Raw genomic sequence first — 27,665 nt, 5'->3', positions numbered from 1 at the left:
CAAAGTTAAGTCCAGATGTACATGATGTGTTTGTGGCATCATGGAAAAGAACGTGGTCTTTGCAGCCAACCCACATTGTAAACTCAGTGCCACCCATCACTTATTAGCTGTGTGACTTTGGGCAATTTTTACATTTGCCCATGCCTCTGCTTCCTCACACGGGACACTTGGACAGTGCCTGATAAGGCTCGATCATGTTGGCTGTGTTACAAGTAATTACCTGTGTATCTCAATCCATCAGATGGATGTGGCTGACGATGCATAATTCAGAGAGGTGGCAATTACTATACTGAGGACCATGGAACCCTCAGGAGGTCTTCATTACCTGAGGACAGTTAGTATTAGAGAAAAGACACAAAGTAAATAAATGCACAGAAAGCAGGGGTATAAAATTTCACAGTAAAAAATTTTGATGGTAACTTACCTTTAAAATGAAACTGGAAATGATGAAACTAAGTTTATTTTCACTTTTTAGTTAAGAAGCTAAGGTTATAACTGCAATTGTGCACTAAGTCATAGACTAAACATAACAAAAGAAGTGTTTGGTGATTGACTTTTCGGGACTCTCTTAGAAAGGCTCATTTTTCAAAAATATCCCAAAACGTAACTGTTTTACCCAAAGGCTTTTTTTTTTCACTCTTGATATTTAAATTATTCTCAAGTGAACTATCCTGCCATCTCTTGCTGATTTTCCTTTCTGTCTCTTCACTGATCAGATCTGCCTGATCCTCATTTGCCAGTGGCATGGCCTGCAACTCTGCTCTCTAACAAGCCTTTAATTGATTCCATTAAACTCTGCATGGTTTATATTTAATTATATACTTTGCAATAGATTAGCATTGTAGCATTGTATTCATAATTATGAATGACTTCTAACATGGGGTAGAGATGATTGCTAGGGTTCAGCAAAGAGAAGTAATTGAGGAAAAGCTATTTAAATGATAATTTTTGCTTTTCTACGCAATGTGGTAACCTTGGGCACCTGATAAATCGGACCACTAATAATCAGATAATGAAATCTTTCTTTGTCTTTCTTTCTCCTATTCTGTCTCCCTCTCCCTCATCTCTTCCCTCTCTCACAAGAATCAGGTATCCTCCAAATATCCCATTGTCTTTAGTCCCAGGAATGGAGTTTTGGATCATTGCAGGCTGTGAGGGGCCACGAAGGCTGGCCCCAGCCCCACTTTGTTTCTGTTTAGAACACCTTAGGAATCTGTATAGTTTTGGAGCAGATCCAGAAGGTAGGCTTAAATTAACCTTAGAGATGAGATAGTCATGTATTCATGGTAACACATAGTGAGAATGGGCTTTGGGAAAGTTGACTTTTAAGGGACAGGAGTATGGGTGGCAAATATGTGTCAGGTTTATTGCCACCCTTCCCTGTGTGCAACTTCAATCTCAGATTAATTGCTGTGCAGTGATTAATCACCAACCCAGCTGCCATCCTTTCTTTGCTCACAGCCTTCCTCCTGCCTCCAGTTGTCAAAAACCACTGAAATTCTAAGTGAAAAGCCAAAGAAAAAGCCCTTGTTGCTGTCAACAGAGTGCAGAGGCCTTTCTTAAGGCAATATGAAGGACCACTGGATTTCTTAGGTGTGGGGAGTGATAGAGAGAAGAGAAGGTGTGGAGCTGGAGTTGCTCCAAGAAGTGTCTGGAAGTCACAGGCCACAGAGCAGTGAGAGAAGAGATCAAAACTGGATTAGGAGTCAGGAAACCTGAGCCTGCCATGAGCTTATAATGTGTCCTTAAATAAGCCATTTCTCTTCTTGGTTCCCCCATTTATAAGGTTAAATTGAATAAGGTGCCTTCTTGTTCTAAAATGTTAAGTCTAGGATGAGCCAGCTATGCTATGCTGACACTGGTAATGGCCGTGTTAGTATAAGAATTCCTGCTGCCTCCAAAGAGTCTTGAGTTTTGGAGGCAGATTCTTAAAGTTATGGGCCTTCTAGATCAGAGACCTAAACTTTTGGGGATTTTTAAAGACTCTGCAGTAGCTTCAGAAGATCATAATGTAGTGACTGTAAACTCCAAGTGGGTAGACCTGGTGTCTAGAACAGAGAGACATACATATTTGTGTGGGCATAAGATGTTTACCCCTTTTCAGGATGCTCAGTTTGTCAAGGAGAACATACTATAATGCTACATTTATTTAGCGTCTATCAATCAACTACTCCTGCAAAGCCTTTGTGTAAAAGAATAGAACAAAGACCAGCTAACAGAAATAGATAAACAAGTGTTTCCATGCACCTGGAGGTGGTTACTGTAATTTAGCTCTAAGCTTCCTGGTAGCTGAGGTAAAAAGGGAAAAACCATATGAGGTTCTCACTGTCTGATAAAAAAAAAATATAAACAAATGTATCTGTTGGAGCAAATTTGTTCCTGGCACTGACTTCTAGGAAGAATTTATTAAGTGGGTTTGATGTAATGGTTTTTTCAACTAAATTCTCCCCATGGGATTTCCATTCTTACAAAGCTCAAAGCCATATCAGGCAAAGGCATGAAGTGTTCATGGGCGAGATGGCAGGCATCTGCCGGGGCAGGTTTGGAGGGAGAGGAAACAACACTTTCAGCTAAGGGTTGGTGGATCTGTCAGGGAACACTTCATGAAGGTGATAGCATTTAAAGATGCCCTTGAGGGATAAGAAAGATTTTGAAAACTGGAGCAGGGTAAGAGAAGACCATTTGGGGCCAAGGGTCTAACTGTAGCAATGGAAAGGGAAGGACACATTTGAAAAACATTTTGTAGATTTAACAGACTGAGTTTGATGTTTCTCTGGGTATAGGTACTAAAGGAGAGAGAAGATTATAGCCTACCTCCCGGAGAGGGATATGGAGGTTAGATGAGGGTGCAGGGGGTTACGGTGGGCCTCTGGACTGGCACAGTCAGCATCCGTATTGAAAATGGTGGTCATAATAGTAACGGAAGACATTCAGTGAGCATGCACTGGTTACCAACCAACGTGCAATCTCAGGATGACCTTATGAGGAAGAAAGAGTGAGTCATTTTCACTACCCATACTGCTTTTCTGCTCATTTACATTCCTCCTGTTTGAAAGGTTTTCTCTAGTGTTCAGTGATGGTGAGTAGGAAGGCAGGGCAGTAGATGATGAAAACTTTGGCTCAGCCTTCAGAATTTTGTCTTGAGACACTTTGCTGTCCCTTTGTTCAGTATATCTTTTGAGTCTTGCTTTCTTTGCCTTCATGATGATGACTACAGAATCTAGTTTGATGAAGTTTTTCAGTCTCTCAATGAGAAAGGTCATTAGGGGTCTTGTTTTCTGTCTCAAGGTGACACAATATAGACTTTAGACTGTCTATAGACTTAGCTGTAGAGCTGAACCAGGTGGGTTCCTTGAGAACTTTATGGCTCTATTGGATCATTCGACTAATACTTGCTGAGCATGTACTATGGCCCAGGCCCTCTGTTAAAAGCTGACAAATGTCAGCCCAGTCCCTGAGCTGACAATGCTTATCATCTAGTTCAGGAAGTAGATATTATACACATACTAACTGCAAGTATCACATAAATGGTGCTAAGAGACACAAAGGATGTGCATATTTTTTTTCAGAAAGAAATGCCTTGCATGCAACAGGCCTTTGCAAAGTAATGATTCTTTGCATATAATACAATCCCTAGATGCCTAGACGTCATTTTTCATGGCTTTTATTCTTATTCTTGTGCATCTTACTCCTGTGGAACTGAAAAAAATGTTTCAATGTTTGGTTTTCAGTATAGCTAATATGACTAATCCCTAACATTTTTGGAATCATAAACAAGGAAAGAATTGCACTTGCTGACATGTTCTTTTATCACAAGCCTAGGATGTACATCACCATCCATCTTTTTCCAATGGGGGTACTTTGTTCAAGGTTTGAGGTTGCTTATGTCCTTCAAAATTTTGAAGTTGTTAAAGTGGCAAAAGAAACAAAAGCCTTTCCACAGTTGATTTCTGAGCCAGAAATTGAGCACTGTTTGAGGGTCTTGGGGGGGCTCTGGAATTTGATTCTCAGGGTTAGATCCTCATTTAAACAGTTTATTACCTGGTCTTTATTGCTTACCCTTCAAAGCCTTATTTTTCCCATTTGCAGATGGATATGATAATAATACTGTTCTCTTAGTGCTGTTGTGATGATTAAATGAAATTATGCATGTCAAGCCCCTAGTGCATGCTAAGGTCTCAATAAATCATAAGTAACAATTACCGTCAGTGCTGTTATTAAAGACAAAACAGCAGAAAGCTACACATAAAGCTTTAGAAATGAGGAATGCAAACATGGACAAGTTTTTTTAAAAGACCCTTGGGTTTCTTTATTTGCAAAATGAGCTAAGAACTTTCATGGCTGGGGATTTCTTGAGGATTAAATAAAAGGATGTGTAACTGGAAATTTGTATCCCAACACCTGGCCCAGGGTCAGCCCCTGGTGAGTGGCAGTTCTTATTATGGAAATTGGATGAGACCAATTAGTGGAGGCTGGGCTCTGGCCAGAGGTCCAACATTCATCCAGGAAGGGCAGGAATCTGGAAAACCCCAGCAGGGGTTGGTAGGAGGAAGTCTAGGAAGGCAGGTGTACTGAGGTCACCTCACCACAGACTCATGGCTGATATCCACACAGGAAGGAAGAAACAAGGATTCAGCCACAGAGATTGAATTTTAGGGGCAGAAAAAAATGAGAAAAAGAGAAAACTGGGGGTTTAAGAGGAGAGGAGATACTATGGCAGGGCCTGGGCATAGCTGGCTAGGAATTCATGAGACTTGGGATCAAGACTGATTTCATAGTCTTCCACCAGCTGTTCTCCTTACTTATTTGATTTGGGAGCTGAGCCACACCTAGAACCTGCAGGTGTTGACTGGAAGCATTGGCATGCTGGGACATTCCAGGCCAAGCTAGTGACTCGTCTTGTGGGTGATATAGCATAGCCACTGGTAGATGTAAATACATGAGGTGGTGAGTGATGGTAGGAAAGAACCAAGGAAGCTGGAGACCACTTCCCAACTTTAGACCATAAGGTGCTTGTCTTATACTGGAGTCATGAATCAGGTATAAGTCTTGGTGGAAGCAGTGGTCTTTGGAAAATCCATGCACATAGAGTGTTGATAGAGTTATGTGAGCATCTGGGTCTCTCTAAGTCCTGCCTTCCCCCTTGGAGTATTTTTTGAGGAACGCTGACCTCCTCTCTTTCACAGTCATAGTGAGCTCAGAGAGAAAAATTCTAAGATCAAAATGCCTCCTTGTGAGTTGATTTCTCTGTGATAACCCACATCTTGCTCCCTGGGGGTTTGGAGAAAATAACCATATCCCAAGAATCTCCCGGAGAAGGCAATGGCACCCCACTCCAGTGTTCTTGCCTGGAGAATCCCAGGGATGGCGGAGCCTGGTGAGCTGCCGTCTACGGGGTCGCACAGAGTCAGACATGACTGAAGTGACTTAGCAGCAGCAGCAGCAGCAAGAATCTCCCAGGATGAGATGTATGGGTCCTGTCTTCATTAATTGTTACAGTGGGACTAGGGAGAGAAGTGGAGGCCAGGCCTGTAGACCTGTTATCCCTGTTTGGCGTTTAAGGGGTACAGAGTGGGCGAGAAAAGGTCAGGGCTTCCTATAGTGAAGGAGGTCTGTGGTTACCAGGCCAGGGAGGTTGGTGACCACCTCAGCATTGCGTACAGCTTCTCAGCTCACAGCACAGTCTCAGCAGCAAATCTGACATTCTGATTCTTGACAGAGAGTGGCCACTGCCCATCCTTGATGTCTGTAAATATTATATCAGAAGCAGGGCAGCAGAGAACGAGAGTTCTTTCTTCTCAGGACTTACAAGGGCCAAATGTCTGGCAGTTTCTCTGAAGGCTAATAGCCACCTTGTTGTCAAGATGAATCAGGGCCTTATTAGTCACAAACAATGCTTATTTCCAACACTGTGAACAAGGGGGCCTGGGGCCTGGGTTGCCTATCATGAGATGGAACCATGTTTGATAAGTGAAAGTGAAGTCGCTCAGTTGTGTCCGACTCTTTGTGACCCCGTGGACTGTAGTCTACCAGGCTCCTCCGTCCATGGGATTCTCCAGGCAAGAATACTGGAGTGGGTTGCCATTTCTTTCTCCAGGGGATCTTCCTGATCCAGGGATCGAACCCTGGTCTCCTGCATTGCAGGCAGATGCTTTAACCTCTCAGCCACCAGGGAAGCTCAATGTTTGATAAGGACCTCCTAACTATTTACAGACTTAGTTGGTAATGGTCAGTGTTCCTAGAAGGATTTGCATGGTTTGGTGTTTCCCAAACTTCAGTGCACAGTAGTATAATCTGGGTGTGTCTTAGAAATTCAGATTCCTGGCTTGCTATTGTGATGATTCTGATTCAGTCAGTCTGAGAGATCTCTGGGAGTCTGTTTTTAATAAGCTCCCCAGGTAATGTTGGTACAGGTGAGTCATGATTTACACTATGAAGAACTATGGGTATTATGGGATGAGTCCTGGGCTGAGACTCAGGAGAATGGAGTTCTGGCCTTTGATTGTTCCCCGCTGTGGTGTGCAGTCTTATGCAAGTCACTTCCCATCTCTGGGCCTGTTTTCCCTATGAAATAAGGAGAGAGTCTCAACCCAAGTTGCACAATAGAGTCACAATAGTAGCTGATAAGGAGCTTTGACAAAATGCTGCTGCCTGAGCTAGAGTGTACCAGGCTAGCATGGTATGTCAACACATTGAGGTGATGACTTTGCCTGTGGATGCATGTTTAAAGAGTTTCTAGACGATTCTAATTACTGCTGAAGTTGGTGATACCCAGTGTTCCTTCTTGCTCTGGAATTCTGAACCTGTACAACACTGTATTACCTACACCTCATTTCTTCATTAATCCCTGACATGAGGGGAAGAGTTTTCTACATGAGCAATTTCCAAATAACTGAAGAGTAGTCTGTTAAACACCAAAACTTTTCTCCTTCTTTGATTTTTCTTATTATACAAACATCAAAATCTTTTTAATGATTTACAGTTACCACTATGGTCATTCTTTTGTGCATTTACTCAATAAGTATGCATTTGTCATCCACTGTGTTAGGTTCTTATGAAAAATGTTATAGTGTTATGGAAAGGTCGTTGGATCATGAGCTAGTAATCATAAAAATGATAACTAACATTTAAACATTTATCAAGTGCCTACTCTATGGTAGGCACTTGTTGGAAACACTCTATCTCATTTAATTCTCATAAGCATCCTCTGAGGCAGGTACAGTTATATTCCCATTTTGCAGATGGGGAAATCAAGGCACAGAGAGATTCTGTACTTTCTCAATATCTCACAGTTAGTTTAGGCAGATCCAGATCACAGCTGGTTTAGATAGATCCAGATCACAGCTGGTTTAGGCAGATCCAGATCATAGCTCAGAGAAGGCAATGGCACCCCACTCCAGTACTCTTGCCTGGAAAATCCCATGGATGGAAGAGCCTGGTGGGCTACAGTCCATGGGGTCACTAAGAGTCGGACACGACTGAGCGACTTCACTTTCACTTTTCACTTTCATGCATTGGAGAAGGAAATGGCAACCCACTCCAGTATTCTTGCCTGGAGAATCCCAGGGACGGGGGAGCCTGGTGGGCTGCCATCTATGGGGTCGCACAGAGTCGGACACGACTGAAGCCACCTAGCAGTGGTGGCAGCAGCAGCAGCAGATCATAGCTGGTTTAGGCAGATCGCCCTGTGTGATCTGAAATAATGTTGTTCCCCCACTAGAGTTTCAGTGTCCTCCTGTGCTGAATGACTCTAGGTCTCTTTGAGCCCTCATACCTTATGGGTCCCTGTTCATCCCCAGGTCCCTCAGGAGGTCCCTCACCTGCATCAAGGAGAGCCTGCGTATCTTCATTGACCTGGGGGAGAGAGACAAGGCTGCTGAGGCCTGGCTTGGAGCTGGGCGACTCCACTACCTCATGCAGGAAGATGAACTGGTGGAGCTGTACCTGCAGGTAAGTCTCCAGCAGAGCTTATCTGCTGGCCTGGACCATGGGAATGGGGGCAGCTGTACCCTCCAAAGTGGTGAGCTGGAACTAGGGAGAGGTGATGTTCTGGTCAAGCTCTTAGAAGGACAGTCAACTCTGGGCTGCTCCCTGGAGTCAAGATGGAAACCAGGGCAGTCTGGTAGGCTAAATACAAGCAGCTGTGGGCCAGTTCCTGAGTTCCATATGCATGTGTGAGCTCTCAAAGAACATGATGGGAGACTTACTCATCTGTCTTGGCAGAATTATCCATCTTTCTAAAGCTCAACACACAGCTTGACTTCAGGGAGGTAAGGAAGGTTGATGTTTGCAGTGTATTAACATTATTATTTTCTTATTTTTTTTTGCACACCTTTAACATCTGTAGTATATCATAGTGTAGATTAAGTACCTCTGCTTTAAAGAAAGATGGACCTGGAATCAAATCACAGGGCCATTGATTATGAACCGTGTGACCTATCTGAGCTCTCTGGGCCTCAGTTTCTTCATGAGGGGATCTGTCTTTAGTAAATATTAAGTATAACATTTGCATAGTAACATTAACTATAACATTAACTATACTATTTGCATAGTAAACACATGTACATAAATATTTACTAAGTACGTGGGACTTAGTAAATGCTTAATAAGTGGTATTTCATCATCATCATTATCACTATCTGCACAATATTGACATTATGTTGGTATATAAGAAGATGTATGCCTGTTAGTCTTCACTTCCTTCCCATTTGTCATTTTCTTCCCCTTTACCCAACTCCCTTACTCTGTTACTTATACTCACACAAATTTGCTTCCACTGAGTCTTAATAATGATTGTATAACATTGTTTGAAGGCTTACTTTGCATGAGAGACTTTGTTAAACACTTCACATGCATGATGTTGTTTCATCCTCATTACAAATGCTGCAGGAATTTCTATTGGAATTTACACTTTACAGACAATACTCAGTGAGGCTGAGTAACTTGCCTAAAGTGATACAGCTAGTAAGTGGTTAAAACTTCTCTCCAGCAGTAGGACTTAAAGTTTTTTCTTTCAGAGACTCTATTCTGCCTTGGGATTTTAGAGGTGGAAGAATTATCCGAGAACAGACAATTTGGTCTTGTCTTTCTCTCTCTAGGAGACAAAGGCCCAGAGGGGGCTATTGGGGTTGTTCATTGCTTGGTGGCAGAACTCCTGATTCCAGGATTTCATCTCACTGCCTCTATCTTTGTGTATCTGTATATGCAATAAAAATAACTGAGGGACCTTGGCCCTGTAATTCACAGACCAGAATTGGTCCCAGGTACCCCTAACCCTAGACTACCACCTGACTTGATGTTCTGCAGTCATTCCCATTGAGGTAAACCATTCTCTACCTAAGGATCTTTGAGATACTGTAGCTGTGCTGCAGGTGTGGTACATTCTTCTCTTCTATGTCTTCATCACATTTTGTTTAGGTGCAAAATTAAATAGCTTGTTTGAGATAAAGAGATCATAGGGGCCAGGAGAAGGGTAATGGAATCAAAGACACTAGCTTCTGTTTGCCACAACTATTGATGTAAACTTGAAAACTCCTTATTCTGAGCCTGTTTCTCCATCTGGAAACTGTGTTGGATGAACTCACTTTTTCCAAACTTCAGTCATTTATACATCAGGTTTATAGTTTTGCCATAGCCAGTACCTCTATACTATTATTATTTATTTATTTTTCTTTGACTCAACTTCAAATCAACTTAACTTTTTACATTAAACAGTGCTATCTAAAATCAGAGATTATGATGTATTATTTTTTTAATTTAAAAAATTTTTAATTGGAGGATAATTGCTGTACAATATTGTGTTGGTTTCTGCTGTACAACAATGTGAATCAGCTGTAATACATATAGTCCCCTTCCTCTTGAGCCTTCCTCCAACCACTTCCCCCATCCCACCCATCTAGGTTGTCACAGAACACTGAGCTGAGCTCCCTGTGTTATACAAGTTTCCCTCTAGCTATCTATTGATGTATTGTTAGTCTTTTTTCTCTGAAACACATTAAAATAAATATTCAACTATTACAAGATGTTTGTGCTGCTGAAAACCATTTCTAGGGCTGTCAAAGTAAACTTATCATCTCATCAAATGGTCTCATCTCCATGTCATCAAAGGGGAAATGTAGAACTAGGGAATCCTGAAGGCTTCTTACCAGCCGTAAGAGTATGGAAGACAATTTAAGGTTCAGGGGACTTTAACAGAGGGTTAAGCTAGATGGTCAGGATGTCTTTCTTGCCAGTCCTGTGGACATTCAGAAGTGCTTCTCTCCGCCTTTGACAGCAGTCTCTTTTCCACCCAGGCAGCCATCCAGAAAGCCCTGAAGTCAGAGGAGCCCTCCTTGGCTCTCAAGCTCTATGAGGAAGCGGGTGATGTGTTCTTCAATGGGACTCGCCACAGGCATCGTGCGGTTGAGTATTACCGAGTGAGTCATGGGCTGCATAGTCAGCAATATCCCCAGCCAGGCTGTGGCACAAATGTAGGCAGGTTCACTTGGACTTTGGCCTGGGGCCCCATTCCCCTCTCTTGATGGTATTTCTTTGTCTTCCCTTCTTCATTCAGTGCCTGCAGGCTCTCCCTCTCTTAAGTCCAGCAGGCTCTCAAAGAAGGAGCTGATAAACTCTGTCACTCTTGGGGTTGATAAATAAAGTATTCTTCCTGAGAGAACATACCATAATAATTACAACTTTTAGGTGCATGGTACTATACAGTTTGTAGCACATATCTTTGTCGACCAGAATGTTTCTATGTACATGGCATGGTGGGAGATGATTGGTCTATGGATGAACACTTTTTCTTTACTATGTTTTATTATGTATTAAAATATATTTTAAAAATTAAATATGTATAATACCAGTTCATCAAACACATGATTTCACAGATATTATTGCAAAGAATGAAGCAAGAAAAAAAAAGACAATTTAGGAAATAATAGTAATTAAATAAATGTCCATATGTTAAGTAGATATGTAAAAAATCATGATTGTTCATTACAGACTGAAGTTTGGGAAACTTGTTATCTTACTTGATCCTAAAATTTCACTTATTCCAATACTTACTCATTTGCTTTGTTTATTCAGTCATCAAACATTCATCAAACAGGCAATGTGTGCCAGGCACTGTGGTAGGAGTGAATGAAAGACATGTCTCTAACTTTTGAGGTTCTCATGGTCATACATATTTTATAGATGACAAAACTGAGGCTCAGAGAGATGAAGTGACCTGCCCAACATTCATAATAAAAATAACAGAAATGACTATTTCCTGGGGACTCTCAGGCACTGTGCACATACTCCATGTATGTACTTCGTAGATTAGCACTGTGGGTGCTAAGGGAGTGCATAACTGGAAGGTGAATAACTTCCCATGTGGCCTTGAAGAAAGTTGTCTTCTCTTTCCTGCTCTCAGTTTCAGGGTAGCCTGATGACCTCTAGTTCTTCCACCTCTGAGGTCTGGGCAGAGCAACCAAGAGCAAGGATCAGAAGAGAGTTGAGAAAAGCCATGCATGGGAAGTGCCATCTCCCCCTGGGCTTCAGTCACTGCCATCCCTCAGTCCCTGGCAGTAAGATATAATATAACCTTCTAGAATATGGTATGTGTTGATGATTCTCAGCTAGACTGTTTCCTTGTGCCTCTGTTCTCAGACTGGGGCTGTTCCCTTAGCAAGGAGGATGAAGGCAGTGAGAACCGAGCTCCGGATTTTCAACAAGCTGACAGAGCTGCAGATCAGCCTGGAAGGCTATGAGAAGGCTTTGGAATTTGCCACCTTGGCAGCCAGACTCAGCACAGTCGCAGGTAGGTGGTCCTAATTGTCTGGGGGTACTGGATGGGAGGGGCTGACACTCCCTGAGGGACAACAAAGTTGTAAGAGCATACCTGTGGAGTCAGACTCCATAGGTTCAAACTAGGTCAAAGTGTCAAGGAGCCCCCAGGTAAGCAAGTTGCTTAATTTAATATCTATAAGCCTCAAGTACTTTGGCCACCTCATGCGAAGAGTTGACTCATTGGAAAAGACTCTGATGCTGGGAGGGATTAGGGGCAGGAGGAGAAGGGGAGAGGATGAGATCGCTGGATGGCATCACTGACTCAATGGATGTGACTCTGGGTAAACTCCGGGAGTTGGTGATGAACAGGGAGGCCTGGCGTGCTGGGATTCATGGGGTCGCAAAGAATCGGACACAACTGAGCGACTGAACTGAACTGAACTGAAGCCTCAAGTTTGTCATTGGCATATCAGGATTAAAAATGACACCCACAGCATACAGTTGTTATGAAGACCAATGATAATCCAGCTGAAACCCACAGCACAGTGCTTGGTATATAGGTCCTTGATAAGTGTTACTTGTGCACACTATTATAGTTAGTATCGTTGGTATTATTCTGAGTCCAGGGTAAATGGTATTTTATCCTATGCACATATGGTATTTTATCCTATCCTATCCTATGCACTAATGGCCTATTACAAAAGCACTGTGCCTTAACCTTTTTAATTAGTTGATTATTAGTCAAGTGCGTATTTTCCTATGGTATTGAAATATAAATGAAAGTCAGATTCCCATAACTCACTCAGTAGCTGAAATAGCTTGCATTTACAACAGAAGCTAATGAGAAACAATGTAAGTCATTAAAATAGAAAAAAAAATGCAGAATATAAAAAGATAAACTCATCTCAAATATTGATGCTTGAGGAAAAGCAGGTTTTATTAAAGGATGCTTGATTAGATGTAAGGGCAAATGGAGTCTTCTGTGATGATTCTAGAAGGGACTTCTGGGCATTCTCAAGGGCATGAGATGTGGATGGTACTGAACTTTATTGTGTTTAATTGCACTTCAGAGCTCTCTTTTCTTTTCCTAACTCTTCCTTTACTGCAGAAAACCTTATTTGTGCAACTGTCTGCTGGTCTTAAGAAGGCCTTGAGAGCCCAGGCAGCTCCCTCTGGAGCATTCTTATCCTTCCTTGGACGGAAGCTGAAAGGAGGATATATTCACCCTTTCATGCTATTCCGCATGACTGGATATTTCCATATCAGACAGTTGGATTTTTCTCTTTTAGCTTTGGCTTTTGGCTCTTTGAAGCTTAAAAGTGATGTTTTTAGATTGCATCAAACAGCCACCTTGTAAATATTCCAAAAAATACAATTGGAAGCCTTTGTTCTCTTTAAAAGTCTGTTTTGTGCTAAAAGAATTAGTTATTGAAACAGTAAATCCACCAAAGACAAAACCAGTCATAGACCCATTAGACCCCAAGATTCTAAAGCATGAGTTAAAAGCGAAAGGGTCTCTAAACTGTACAGAATGAATAAGTGAACTAATGATGCAAGGTGTTGGCTGTAGGATATCTCTCTCAGTCTTTCAATATCTAGGAGATCAGCGGCAGGAGCTGGTGGCCTTCCACCGTCTGGCCACTGTGTACTATTCCCTGCACATGTATGAGATGGCTGAGGACTGCTACCTGAAGACTCTGTCCCTCTGTCCACCCTGCCTGCAGAGCCCCAAGGAGGCCTTATACTATGCCAAGGTGTATTATCGTCTGGGCCGACTCACCTTCTACCAGCTGAAGGTAAGAACCAGGCTTGTGAGGCTGTCTGAGAGCTGCTGTCCAGTTATATTCTTCCCTTACCCTGAGCCTTCATGGTAAAGTAGAGAGAAGTAAATTGGGGAGTGTTGTCTCATAGGGTGGGGAGTGGCTCCTCTGGGAACACAGTGACAGTCTCCACTTAAGCCCCCCTTGGAGACTTCAAAGAGGCTCCCATCTCTGCTGAGGAGACATGTTCCTCTCTTTCTTTGCCCCGCTGGGATTTCTGGGCCCATTTCATTTATCAGATACTATGGGCACATGTTCTAGTGCCCGTGATCTCCTCCACAGGACCTGTGAAAATATATGAGACCTAAACAATACACGAGACCCCCAAACAAAAGAACTATAAGCTTCAAAATTAAAATTAATTCCTAACTGTATGTCTAAAAAATGTTATAGATGAACTAGTCAGTTGAAACTCACTTCTTATGAGGTTTTATAAATGATATTTTAGATGAAATCTAGGTACATGTTGGCACGTTTGAGATAATAACATGCAGGGTCTTAGAGTGTAAGCATGCCTAGGTCCTGAGAAGATCTTAGCCCTGATCTCCTGTTTGCTCTGCTGGAGTTGAATCCAGAACTTCTTATTTTTCCAGTGACTTCTATTAATAGAACTGTGTGTGTGGTCTATAATTCTCAGTTGCATTCTGGCCCTTGAACTTTGTCCCTAGGCACTGGCTTCCCTTACCAGATGTCTCTGTCTGCTTCAGCACAGCCCTTACTCTCTTCACACAGAAACAGTGGCTTCTGTTTGCAGACCCTTAGGGCAGCTCTGCTGTCTTTTTCTTATTTGCCAGAGTGTTTCTGGTCTGAATTTATTATTGACTTATGAGGGTTAATGAGAACCAGACATATCTTTTTGAGTCTCACCGGAAGAACCATATGTTCTGCATCCCAACCATGGAGGGAGGAACGATGGGGTAGTGAAGGACTCCCCTCAGTGATCTTGCCTTTGATCCACAGCTCCCAGGAAGTGGGACAAAATGTGTATGATTTGATTCCATCAACCAAGGACTCTAGGCATTGCAAGGGAAAGAGCTCAACTCAAACTAGCTTAAGCAAATAAGGAGATTTATTGGCTCAAGGAACTGGGAAGTTCAGGTATAAGTTTAATTTCAGGTAGTTCTGGAAGCTGGTAGTCAGATGCCATCATGGATCTGAGAGAGACGTGGGGACCTCTCTCTGTACTTCTTGGCTTAGAATGTTTCTGCTGCTGCTGCTGCTAAGTCGCTTCAGTCGTGTCCGACTCTGTGCGACCCCATAGATGGCAGCCCACCAGGCTCCTCTGTCCATGGGATTCTCCAGGCAAGAACACTGGAGTGGGTTGCGATTTCCTTCTCCAATGCATGAAAGTGAAAGTTCAAAGTGAAGTCACTCAGTCATGTTCAACTCTTAGCGACCCTATGGACTGCAGCCTACCAGGCTCCTCCGTCCATGGGATTTTCCAGGCAAGAGTACTGGAGTGGGGTGCCATTGCCTTCTCCGTAGAATGTTTCTACTTCTCTCTATTACTTGGCCTTTTTTCCTTCTATTATTGGCAACTTCAAGCCCCCATCTAAAAGGGTGAGGGACCATTTTCTCTCTTAGGTCACACTTGAAAGGTCCCAGGGAGTGACTTGGGACAAGTCAGCTTGAGTCATATTCATATACCTAAAGTTCTGTGCCCAGGATGATGCTGCTTTATGATTGTCTGTGTCTGGGTAAAATGCCATCCCTGTGCCTGGGGAGGAGGGCCACCGAGGTTAGCAATGCCACAGAACTGCCATGGACTTGGTGAGGGAACTCCCCCAAGGAACAAGGAGAAAGGGATGGGAAAGGATGTCAAACAGGCAAAAGCTAGTTTTCTTAGATTTCCCGGCATTGCCTCCAAGCCTCTCCTGGAAATGTCTGCTAATGCTGTCTCTTTTCTGCCCTCATGCTGGGGGTTAGGATGCGCACGATGCCACCGAGTACTTCTGGCTGGCCCTGGCCGCAGCGGTCCTGCTTGGTGACGAGGAGCTGCAGGACATCATTAGGACCAGGCTGGACAACATCTGCCAGAGCCCCCTGTGGCATAGCTGTCCTTCTGGGCGCTCCTCAGAGAGGGCACGCTGGCTGAGTGGTGGGGGCCTGGCCCTCTGAGGACAGCTGTCCCATCTCCAACCAGTTGCCATGGTCAGAAGCTACCTCTCTTCTTAGCCTCTTAGACACTAATCTGGGGAGTTCAAGCCATGTCCTGGCCCATCGTCTCATCTCAGAATGGGAAGAGCACAGTCCAGAGGGAATGGGCTCAACTCAGTGACACAAGGAATGGATGGTGGAGCAGGGATTAGGGTCCTGGCTTTGTGTCTAGAGCCTTTTCAGTAGACTGTGGCCCTTCCACACATGCAGCCCCTGAAATGTACTTTCTAGACACACAGTTCTAGAGAAAATGAGAACTTTTGCCCCTAGAAAAGCTGTCCCCTTCCCTCAGTGAAGAAGTCAGGCACTGCACTGGAGAGAAGGCAAGCAGATCGGATTTTGTTCCCTTTACTGACTTTTCTCAGGGAAAGACCCCTCCCCTTGCCAGCAGTGAAACTAGTCATTTCTTTCTTCTCTTTCTTCAGCCAATGGAGGTGCTACTCCTCCTGTCACAAGGACTGGCGGGTGAGAATTCACCATGCTCTTAGTGCAAAAGACACAGCCTCAGAATGGCCAGGTGGAGTGCACAGAGGGTGAGGTCTGATGTGGATGCACCATCCCCATCCTGCCCTGAAGCTCTGCTCCCCCACAACCTCCCTAAAACCCAGGGGAAGCCTCCCCAGGGTCATAGCTTAAAAATTGAGCAATAAGAACATTATGACATAAATCACGTGTAAATAGTGTGTATTATTAAACATTGCTCATTTATGTTTATTCACACATTTGTCTCCTTAATAATATGGAAGATGAGATGAGAGACTTGAAGGATGGGTTAAATACCAAGGGGTCATATCGATTCCAGGGTTGCTCATGTACAAAGTATCTCTATTATCTATCATTGCATAACACATCTAGTGACTTGGATCACTGATTGTTTCACAGCTTCTGTGAGAAGGCAGGAATCCAAGCTTGACTTCTCTGGGTCCTCTGGCTCAGAGTAGCTCACAGGTCTTCCATCAAGGCATCAGCCATACCTATAGTCTTCTCAGGCTCATCTAGGGAAGGATATGTTTCCAAACTCACTCACTTTGCTATTAGTAGGAGTTAGTGCCTTGCTTGCTATTGGCCAGAGGCTGCTCACAGGTTCTTGCCTTGTGGGACTTGCCATCGGGCAGTTCATAGCATGGCAGCCTCTTCATCAGTGAGCATGTGAGAAGAATAAGAGCAAGGGTGAGAGTGGGTAGTCACTGTCTTGGCATAACTAGTCACTAGTTATGACTAGTTATGTGACTAGTTGGATGCCACCTCTAGTCACACTAGAGGTGGCATCCAACTAGTTTTGCATACTGTATTCAAAATATGTGAATTTTATTCAAAATATATGTGAATCACTAGGTCCAGCCCACACAAAAGGGAAGGATTTACCAAGGATGTGGATTCCAGAAGGTGGGGAGTCATTTGGGGCTACCACAGTATCTGAGTTCTTTGATGACAGAATCAGGAATTTTCTAAGGCAGTGAACTCTAAGTATGGCCCACTGACTGGACCAGCAACATCAGCGTCACCCATGAGATTGTATGAAATGTGAATATCAGGGCTCTACCTAAGACATCTGAAGCACAGTCTCTGGGGCCAAGGAGCCCTGGCTTTACCCTGTTTTCCAGGTGATTCTAATGCACACTAAAGCATGAGAAGCAGTGCTCTGGAACCATGGTTCTCAGAGAATGTGAAAAGGAGTTACCTGAGAAACTTGCAGAAAATGAACTTTCTGGTCCTTACCCCAATAATTTTGATTCAGTAGGTCTGGGAGATACCCCAGGAACATGGATTTTTAATGAGCATCTGAAATACCCCAGATGCTGGTAGTTCACTATTGTTCTGAAATGTGGAAACATACAAGATCTAGCTACAGGTCTCACCATCTGATCACAGACGGCTTAGATTTACTGTAAGATGCTCTGCCCTTTCTTTCTAGCTTCTTGGGGCAACCGGATGATTGGTGGTGTGGAAGGGTAGGATAGAGGTGGTGAGTTGAGTCAGCACTGCATCTTCTAGTCAGGAATATTGTGCACATACTGGTACATCTTATTTTCTCTTAGGAGCTTGATTGGTTGTTAAAATGATCTCTACTCTAGAGTATTCTTCTTCAGGAAGGAAATGAAGTGACCTAGTCCACTGCCATGTAAGATGGATGTGGTTTTGCCCCCAACACAAACCATAAAGACCCCAAGGGAGGGATGTTGAAGTTGAGTCTAACCTCCCATGCAGAAGCCTTTCAACAACATTGCTGGGAGGCACATGCATTCCAGAATGGTTACGAATCTTGTAGTTGGAGAAGACTTGCTTCTCTGGGATCTTTGGGATCCAAGCCATGAACCATTCCCCACCTGTCTCAGGTTACAGACCCTCTCCTTTTCCCCTTTTCCCCACTGACCTATTACTGTCCTCTGGCCAGATGCCAATTCCTGTCCCTTTGATAGTGTGGTTCTTATAACTGGTATTAGCTGGTGGGTAGAGAGTACTGAGGGTCATTACTGTACTTCCCCTGCTTCTTCAGTTGTGTCCAACTCTTTGCAACCCCATGGGTTGTAGCTGCCTCCCCACCCCCGTCCATGGGATTTTCCAGGCAAGAATACTGGAATGGGTTGCCATTTCCTTCTCCAGGGGATCTTCCTGACCCAGGGGTCTAACTTGGGTCTCACGCATTGCAGGCACTCTTTACTATCTGAGCCACCAGGGAATCCCATTACTGTACTTAATGTGGTTTAATATCGTATTTTAACATTGCATTAAGATTTTTCTTCTCCCCAACAGCTACATCTTATCATTGGCTCACATTGAGCTTATCATCTGCGGTCTCTGCTCATATGAGTTTCTGTTTGGCCAAGTATTTTTCAATTGTTACAAATATACATATTTGTATACATAAATACATACACATATATACACATAAATACCTACACACATGGGCTTCTCAGGTGGCTCAATGGTAAAAGAATCTGCCTGCAATGCATGAGACATGAGTTCAGTCCCTGGGTTGGGAAGATCCCCTGGAGAAGAAAATGGCAACCCACTCTAGTATTCTTGCCAAGGAAATCCCATGGACAGAGAAGCCTGGTGGGATACAGTCCGTGGGGTTGCCAAAGAATCAGACACGACTTAGTGACTAAACAGCAACAACAACACCCCCCACCACACACACATGTATTTGGGTGAAGAGCATTATAGCTACCCATTTTACACTTCACTGAGAGATTTGGTTAGACTTTTCTGATTCTGCATACTTTTAAAAATTGAATTATAGTTGATTTACAATGTTGTGTTAATTTATGCTGTACAGGAAAGTGATTCAGTTATATGTACACACACAAATATATATTCTTTAAAAAATTCCTTTCCATTATGATTTATCACAGGATATTGAACATACTGTGCTGTTCCCTGTGCTGCACAGTAGGACCTTGCTGTTTATTCATTCTATATATAATGGTTTGCATCTCCTAAACCCAAACTCTCAGCCCATCCCTTTCTGACCCTCTCCCTCTTGGTAAACCCAAGTCTGTTCTCTATGTCTGTGAGTCTGTTTTTGTTTCCTAGATAGGTTCATTTATGTTATGTATTAGATTCAACAAGTGATATGGTGTTTGTCTTTCTGACTTACTTCACCTAGTATGCTAAGTATGATTTACTTCACCTAGTATAATAAGAATGATCATCTCCAGGTCCATCCATGTTGCTGCAAATGGTATTATTTCATTTGTGTTTTTTTATGGCTGAATAGTATTCTATTGTATATATGTACCACATCTTCTTTTCCATTCATCTGTTGATGGACATTTGTTTCCTAGTTATGGCTACTTTGAATAGTGCTGCTATGTATGTGTGGGTGCATTTATCTTTTTGACTTGTGATTTCGTCTGGATATATGCTCAAGAATAGGATTGCTGAATCATACGGCAACTCTATTTTTAGTTTTTTGAGGAACCTCCGTACTGTTTTCCATGGTGGCTGCACCAACTTACATTCCTACCAATCGTGTAGAAGGGTTCCCTTTTCTCCGCACCCTATCCACTATTTGTTGTTTGTTGACATTTTAATGATGGCCATTCTGACTGATATGAGGTGGTACCTCATTGTAGTTTTGATTTGCATTTCTCATAATTAGCAATGATGGGCATATTTTCATGTGCCCGTTGGTCATCTGTCTGTCTTCTTTGGAGAAATCTCTATTTAGATTTTCTGCCCATTTTTCACTTGGGTTGCTTGTTATTTATGTTGTTGAGTTGTATGAGCTGTTTGTATATTTTGGAAATTGAGCTCTTGTCAGTCACAGCATTTGCAAATATTTTCTCCCAGTCTGTAGGTTGTCTTTTTGTTTTATTTATGGTTTCCTTTGCTGTACAGAAGCTTGTCAATTTGATTAGGTTCCATTTGTTTATATTTGTTTTTATTTCTTTGGGAGATGGACCTGAGAAAAGATTGGTACGATTTATGTCAGAGAATGTTTTGCCTGTATTTTCTTCTAGGAGTTTTATGGTATCATGTCTTACATTTAAGTCTTTAAGTCATTTTGAGTTTATTTTTGTATGTGGTGTGAGTCATTTTGAGTTTATTTTTGTGTGTCAATGTAACTTCATTGATTTCTGCGAGGCTGTCCAACTTTCCCAGCACCACTTACTGAAGAAACTGTATTTTTTCTACCGTATATTCTTGCCTCCTTTGTCAAAGATTAATTGACCGTAGGTGTGTGGTTTTATTTCTGGGCTCTCTATTCTGTTCCATTGATCCATATGTCTGTTTTTGTGCCAATGTCACTGTTTCAATTACTTTAGCTTTGAAATACTGTCTGAAGACTGTGAGGGTTATGCCTCCTGCTTTTTTTCTTTTTCCCCAGGATAGCTTTGGCAATTCTGAGTCTTTTATGGTTCCATATAAAGTTTAGGATTATTTGTTCTAGTTCTGTGAAAAATGTCATGGGTAATTTGATAAGAATCTCACGAAATCTGTAGGTTGCTTTGGATAGTATGGCCATTTAACAATATTAATTCTTCCAATCCAAGAGCATGGGATATCTTTCCATTTCTTTGTGATTCTGTGTACTTTGGTTCACCTGTAAATCTGTTAAATTTGCCTTTAACCAGGTCAATTATAAAAATGTCCAGCACATTTCCAAAGACAAGGATAAGGCTATTTTTCTTAGATGAAAAGAAACATTGCACTGTATCATTGCAGTGACTACACTGTGTATGCAAATTACTCTGCTAAGATGGTCTTTAAAAGTGTCTGAAAATTCCATTTAAAGAAATGTTGGTGAACTATTACCCCTGGAATCATGTTCATGCACTTTTTCATGATCCATAGACAATGAGTAAAGTGGTGTTTGGGTCTGGTTTCTTTTTATGCAGGTTTTATTATTCCTAGGTAGTAGCTAAAGATGAATCAATTACCTGCTTTATCCTAATCCTCCCCCAAAACTTAGCAACATGCCTGGATCCTGGCTCTGGGTTCCTTGCATCTAATCTAAATAAAGAACAAGGAGGGAATTACAACATTGTGGAAAACCCATAACGTATTTTCTCAGCTTTCAGGTACATTACTTCCCTATTCAATCATACTAATGCTTTGAAATCTAATATTGCCTTTATTCTTTTCTTATTTACTTTGCCATCATTTTAAGATGTCTTTATATTATATCTGTCTGTGTTTGCTTATACTTTGTAAATAAAACATAATTCTTTTCACAAGTTTATCTGGGGAAAGAACTAGGGGTGCAGGGTTTCAGAAATGAAGAGAGAAACAGTTCACTGGGGGTTGGGGAGACTTGGATTTTGGTCTTGCATTTGACATTAAATTGCGATGTGACCTTGGACATGTCACTTAACTTCTATACACTTTGAATCTCTGATCTCTAATAGAAAAAGTATGACCTGCTTCAGGTTCCTTTTCAGCAATGTTATTTCTATGCCATATGAGCAGGAAGAGAGATGAATCTGGGAGATGAACTCCTATATTTTTATGGCCCAGTTTTTTTTCTCTTCTTCCCAGGTGTCGCAATGGTAAAGAATCCACCTGCCAATGCAGGAGACACAAAAGACATAGGTTTGATTCCTAGGTCAGAAAGATCCCCTGAAGTAGGAAATGGCAACCCACTTCAGTATTCTTGCCTGGAAGATTCTATGAACAGAGGAGCCTGGTAGGCTATAGTCCATGGGGGTCGCAAAGAGTTGGAGACCACTGAGCACACACATACACAAACTGAAAAACAGAAAAGTAATTTTTTCCCTGCCACATAGGTAGCTGTGGCAAAGAGCAGTACCCTGGATCCAAGGACTTAGCTACACAAATGATTACTTCAGGGCTGTTTTCACAGTTAAATGCACATGTGCATATGTGCATGTTTGTGTTCATATGTGCTCATGCATATGCACACGTGCATTTACCACCATATGTGCCACCTGAAAACCCCCTTACCAGTTTTTTCCTAAATTGACTTACTTCTTTACTCATGTAAATTAATTTTATAAAGGATGACTGGTCTGTGCAGAAGAGAAACTTCTGTATTGCTTTGTATAAACAGATTTTTATAAATAAAAATAAACACGGTGAAAACAGTGTACCAAATTCAAGTTAGATCCTGTTGCTTATGGCAAGTGCCTAGCCTAGGCTTGATCTAGCATTATTTGAAAATAAAGAGATTAACAATTGGCAGGGAGTGTTGAAGACCAGCTAACACAGTTCTCCTTGCAATCAGGAAAACAGCAAGCAGCGCAAACAACTGACCTCCTCACAATGGGAGTCAGTGCTATTTAATGCCATGCCTGAGTGCATGCTTCCCATTTCAGTTGTATGAGAGGGAAGGGGCAGATATATATATGATCCAGGATAGAAAGCACTGTGATGGGAGCTAACTACTGGGTGCAATGAGAACTCTGGGGAAAGGACTTAACCCAGCATAGGAGTGAGGGCATCAGGGAGTGGTCCCCAGAGGAAGTGACATCTAAACTGAATCCTGAGAAAGAGAGATTTCTGTTTAATTCTAGCTGATGCCTGGGCAGTTGACTGACAGGGTATGTGACAAGAAAGGTCCAGAGGGTGGAGAGGGCTTGTTTTCTCAGAACAGCAGTGAGTTGAGCAAAGCTGGAGCAAAGTCAGGGAGGTAAGGAGGGGAAGTAAGAGCAGACTTTGGAGACGGGAGCTGGAGACAGACCCTGAGGTGAGGGTGAGCCACAAAAAAAGTTCTAAGCAGGAGAGAGAGCACGCTCAGATTTGTCCTTTGGAAAGATGAATCTGGAAGCAGCATGAGAATGGATTACAGGGCAGCAGGAGGGAAAGCAGGAAACCCATTAGCTGGATATTGCAACAACGCACTTCAGCCTTTATTTGGATTTCACCAGTTTTCCCCCCTTAAGTCCTTTTTGTGATCCAGGATCCAGGATATCACATTTCATTTAAGTTGTCATGTTTCCCTAGTCATCTCTGATCTGTGATAGTTTCTCAGTCTTTCCTTGTTTTTCATGATCTTGACTTCCTTTCCTTTTGATAGTTGCTGCCATTGAGATATGTGGATGAGGAGATGGGAGGAAGCAATAATTCAAGGGGATAAACCCTGCACATCACTGAGTTCTTAGTTGGGGGCAAGGAAGTCAGGGATACTTGGGTTAGAATCTGTCTCTTACTGTCTGTATGACCTTCAGCAAATTAAGTTCTCTGAGCCCAAAGTTGTAAGAATTATATAAGACAGCACACGTAAAACTACCAAGCACTCTCAATGCCTGGCACATAGTGTAGACACTAGATGAACTGATACACTTATTTACATTCTTTATTTTATAGATGAGGAAATGGCTGAGGCACGTCTGTCTTTGTGGACAGGCCTTTACCTGAGGAAGAAAGAAGTCTGATCCAAGACTTAAAACAAATGAGGCTATTTTTAAAGCAAATTAATAGTTTATGTTCTTAAAAAATGCCGATTATGACCCAGTCATTATTTATTTTAAAGTTAAGATTAAACTCTTTTTCATACTGGGTTTTATTTGTCACTCTGTAATTCAGTCAGTTTTTTTCTTTTTTTGGTGTAAGCTCTGAAGTTCGGAAGTGTAGCCAGACTTAGCGCAGTGGCTGGGAAAGCTGGTCCTGCACTCAAGGGGGTCTGGGTCTTAAGCTGGCTGAGTGACTGGACAAGTTACTCTATATACTTCAGCCTCAGTTTTAACTCTGCTTCAAGTTTTACTTCAGACTTCAAGTGTGGATGACTAGGTATGAGCCCTCAATTAATAGTAGCTCTCATACTGAAGCAAGGCTAAATAGATTCTTGGTAAGTGTATCTGGTTTTCTGGGCTTTAACATCTTAAGACAAGGGTGTGTATTAGGGGTGCTCTTCTATTGTGGTCTTTACCTCTTGGTGCAGGCTTACCTCTGGGGTGGGACAGCATATCTTTCCAAGTCTGTGCCCCTCTGGTCTTCCAACCCTAGTGAGTTACTTTAGAATTCAGGGGCGTTAGAGGTTGGAGGCTGCTGGCAGTCCCAGCTCTGAGAACATGCAGTTGGTTCACCTTCCTTTGAGGGGTGTCATCTGCCCAGAGAAGAAGAGACATGCCCCTGCTTAGGGGCTTGGAAGGCTCTGCCGGGCTGTGATGTGTGACAGGGCAGAGGTGAGACCTAGGATAACTCAGTTATGGTGCTGCTCAGTTTAGTTTCTGGGAGAGACTGTGGGAGGCAGGTGGGAGGGAGGGACGCTGTATTTTTAAAATTATGTTAAAGGTGAGAACTCTGGCTCCCACTTCTAGTGCTGCCTTGGACTCACGGCCCAGGGAGTCAGGATAGCTCAAGGGGTGCATTCCTCGCAGGCAAGCTTCCAAACAAGGTACTGGTAGGATGGATGAGGTCGTGGTCTAGGAGAAGGAAGGCCTCTGCCATTTTACGGTAGTTCTTCTTCATGAGAAATAGAGTTCCAGCAGAGGGCAGTAATGTCTCTCTTAAATTGTATCTCATTACCAGAGTGTGTTTGGGAGCTCTGGATCAGCCTACAACAATGTCTTTCAAAACTTTTTTTTTTTTAAACCATGACGCACAATAAGAAATGCATTTTACATTGTATCTCAGTATGCATATGCACAAACATACATATAATATTTGAAAAAACATCATTTAATGCTTACAATATGAAATGCACTTTAATATAGTCTATTCCATTCATTTTAAAGAACATTCTATGCTAATTAAGAATATTCAGATTATGACCTCCTAAATTGATTTCTAGGCTTACTAACCTACCGTTTGAAAAGTACTGACCTTGAGGGCTCTGGCTTTTGTTCTTTCATATACATCATTTGCTGGGACAACTTTATTGAGACCAGAGAATGTGTACATTTCAAAATAAAAACAACAGTTGACATCATGAATGAATATTATGTGCTATACCCTATGTAAAACTTTTTGAGAACTCTCTCATGTAATTCAACAGCATTTTGAGGAAGATACTATTGTTGTTATCTCAGTTGAGGTTTAGAGAATGATATGTCCGAAGTTAGTACATGGTTGAGGTGAGATTTGTCTCCCAGATGCTGGAACTAGAATGGAGAAACTATTATGTTATATTGTGCATCTAAGTCAGGGGACACATCTTTGGGACAGATACCACCACTAATATGATTATGAAGAGAAGCAAGGTTAAAACTTGTTTCAGCAGCCTGGAATGCTAGGCTGAAATCAATATGGTGATTCTGGTGGGTCTAGAATAGGGTTGGAGAGAACTGATTTTCTAGGGGATCTTGAGAAAATACGGAGGTTTTCATGGATTACAGTTAAGTAGCTCAGTTGGTAAAGAATCCACCTGCAATGTGGGAGACCTAGGTTCAATCCCTGGGTTGGGAAGATCCCCTGGAGAAGGGAAAGGCTATCCAGTCCAGTATTCTGGCCTAGAGAATTCCATGGACTGTATGGGGTTCTAAAGAGTCAGACACGATTGAGCCACTTTCACTTTCACCCACTTTCAATAGTCCAGAAGAAATGATAGACCATCTTTCCCAGATAGAAAATGAGAGGAGAAATAGAAAGCTTATAGTCACGCAATGGCGATACATCAGAACAAATTATAAATTCGATTTTAAAGATTCCAGGTGAGGAATGGGATGAATTTGCAGGAGACCCCAGGGTCAATAGTAGAAGACTGTGGACACCTGAGTAAGTGAGACAGCCAGGTAGATGGAATTTTGTGGTACTTGAAAAGGCAGCTCAGAAGGGAGGTCACTGACATGAGAGAGTTTACCTGCTTTTGATATCCTGGAAAGCTGGTGGGGATACCCTTATCTTCCAAATGTGTCTTATGAAACAAATAGCCAGAGAGAAGTCTCTGTTCATGTTGAGATGCTTTAATTCATATGCATGAAGACTGTTAGGAACAGGGTTGTTGTTTTTTTTTTTAACCAACTCACAATATTTAGGAACACATTTATTCTCTTAAACTTCTATATTATTTTTATTTGGGATTGCAAATTTTTGCCTATGCAAATTTTTACCTACTGCAAATTCTTTATCTATGGAAAGAATTTTAAGTAGGTGATCTCTTCTGTTTTTGATTCTAACATTTTAGATCTAGAATATGATTTTTAAACATGATTTATATGACTCAATTACTTTACCTCTTGCATGGGCCAAATATTATGTGTGAAAGTAACATTTTTGTTTTTGAACTTTCTTGTAAATTGAGAGCTTTGATGTTTGTTCATCTGGGAGTATACTGGACATCTGCTTCACAGAGATGCTCATAAGAACACCCCTTATGTCTGCACATTGCCCCAGACAGCAGTGACACTAGCCACATCTGCTTTCTTCCCCAGGGGGACTGCCAAGGGCCAGGCTGAAAGAACAGCTGCACGGTAATCCTGACAACCAATTACTTATTCATGAAACAAACAAAACAGATTTTTGTCTATCCTAGAACATGTAGCTTTGGGACTGTACTGAGCAGAGAAAAGGATGGCCAAACAGAGAGATGACATGGAGGATCTGCATTTTTGGTAGTTTTAAAGTTCTAAGGGATTATTCAGATTTATAACCTGACCCTCTTCCAAGTCCCATGGCATTCCTTTCTTTTCTTTCCAGTTATACAAAGTCTGTGTCTTCCTTTGTTCTTGTATCTTTATATTATGCTCTCCCTCTTTCATGTGCTTGTAGATCCTTGCACTTTTCCATTAGGACACTTATCATAGTTTGTAGTTATACTGTCTGTGTGACTTAAAAAAAATTCCTGTGCACCATCTAGATTGGAAGCTCCATGAGAGCAGGGACTTTGTTTCAGTCACTCAATTCTATATTCCCAAAGTCATTACCAGTGTCTGACATATGGTAGAACCTCAATAAAGGTTGAGTGAATGGGTTAATAAAAAAATGAATGAATGAAACTTTTGATTCAGGTTGTGGCCCCTTCTTGTTAATTATGAGAGGGAGAAAGTATTAAGACCATAATCTACCTGCTTTTTGCTCATGAGAAACATAAAGAATTAGATAAGACTGCTCACATTCATAGCGGGTGCTCAGTAAAAGTTTATTGAGAATAATAGACATAGTTTTTATTTGCTTAGGATGTATTGTTCTAGATGTGCTAGTCTCTTCCTGATTTTCAACTCAGTAACAATTATGATCAGGGATGATCACAGTCTTTTGCTGAGTCCCTGCCCTGTACTAGGCATGGTGTTAAGTAATATACTTATGGTATTTGACTTGATCCTTCAAATGACCCTACAAAGCATGTGTTATTATTCCCACTTTCCAGATGAAAGAGTACAGGTTCAAAGAAGTTAAGACACTTGCAGAGATTCAAATCCAGTTCTATCTGATCTGAAAAGCAGTGCTTTCAATAACCATGCAATTCTGGTTTCACATTTTCTGTTTAGAACTTAGGATCCTAAAGAGAATGATTTCCCTTGTGAACACTTGATGGTTCCCCTTTGTCTTAAGAAAGTGAATGACCAGGAAACTCAGTTTTTATAAGCA

At 42.0% G+C, this 27,665-nt stretch overlaps 1 protein-coding gene across 4 annotated transcripts in view; it reads left to right on the top strand.

Annotated features, from left to right (window-relative positions):
• SH3TC2 (SH3 domain and tetratricopeptide repeats 2) overlaps positions 1–27,293 on the top strand; it is a 65,445-nt gene extending 38,152 nt beyond the window's left edge. The window contains exons 13-18 of one of the 4 annotated variants that reach the window (XM_070374587.1): positions 7,800–7,950; positions 10,293–10,415; positions 11,635–11,785; positions 13,339–13,550; positions 15,501–15,725; positions 16,157–27,293. In XM_070374587.1, coding sequence (XP_070230688.1) covers positions 7,800–7,950; positions 10,293–10,415; positions 11,635–11,785; positions 13,339–13,550; positions 15,501–15,692 — 829 coding nt within the window. In that variant the 3' untranslated portion in view covers positions 15,693–15,725; positions 16,157–27,293. Of the gene's footprint in view, positions 1–7,799; positions 7,951–10,292; positions 10,416–11,634; positions 11,786–13,338; positions 13,551–15,500 lie in introns of all 4 variants that reach the window. The other 3 variants (XM_070374589.1, XM_070374586.1, XM_005910416.3) reach the window with 3 other exon arrangements.
• Positions 27,294–27,665: the final 372 nt, after the last annotated feature.

Source organism: Bos mutus, chromosome 7 (genome assembly GCF_027580195.1).
Source record: "Bos mutus isolate GX-2022 chromosome 7, NWIPB_WYAK_1.1, whole genome shotgun sequence".
In the NCBI taxonomy this organism is placed as follows: Eukaryota; Metazoa; Chordata; class Mammalia; order Artiodactyla; family Bovidae; genus Bos; species Bos mutus.
The sequence above is the reverse complement of the archived record's forward strand: the minus strand, read 5'-3'. Positions and strand labels throughout refer to the sequence as shown.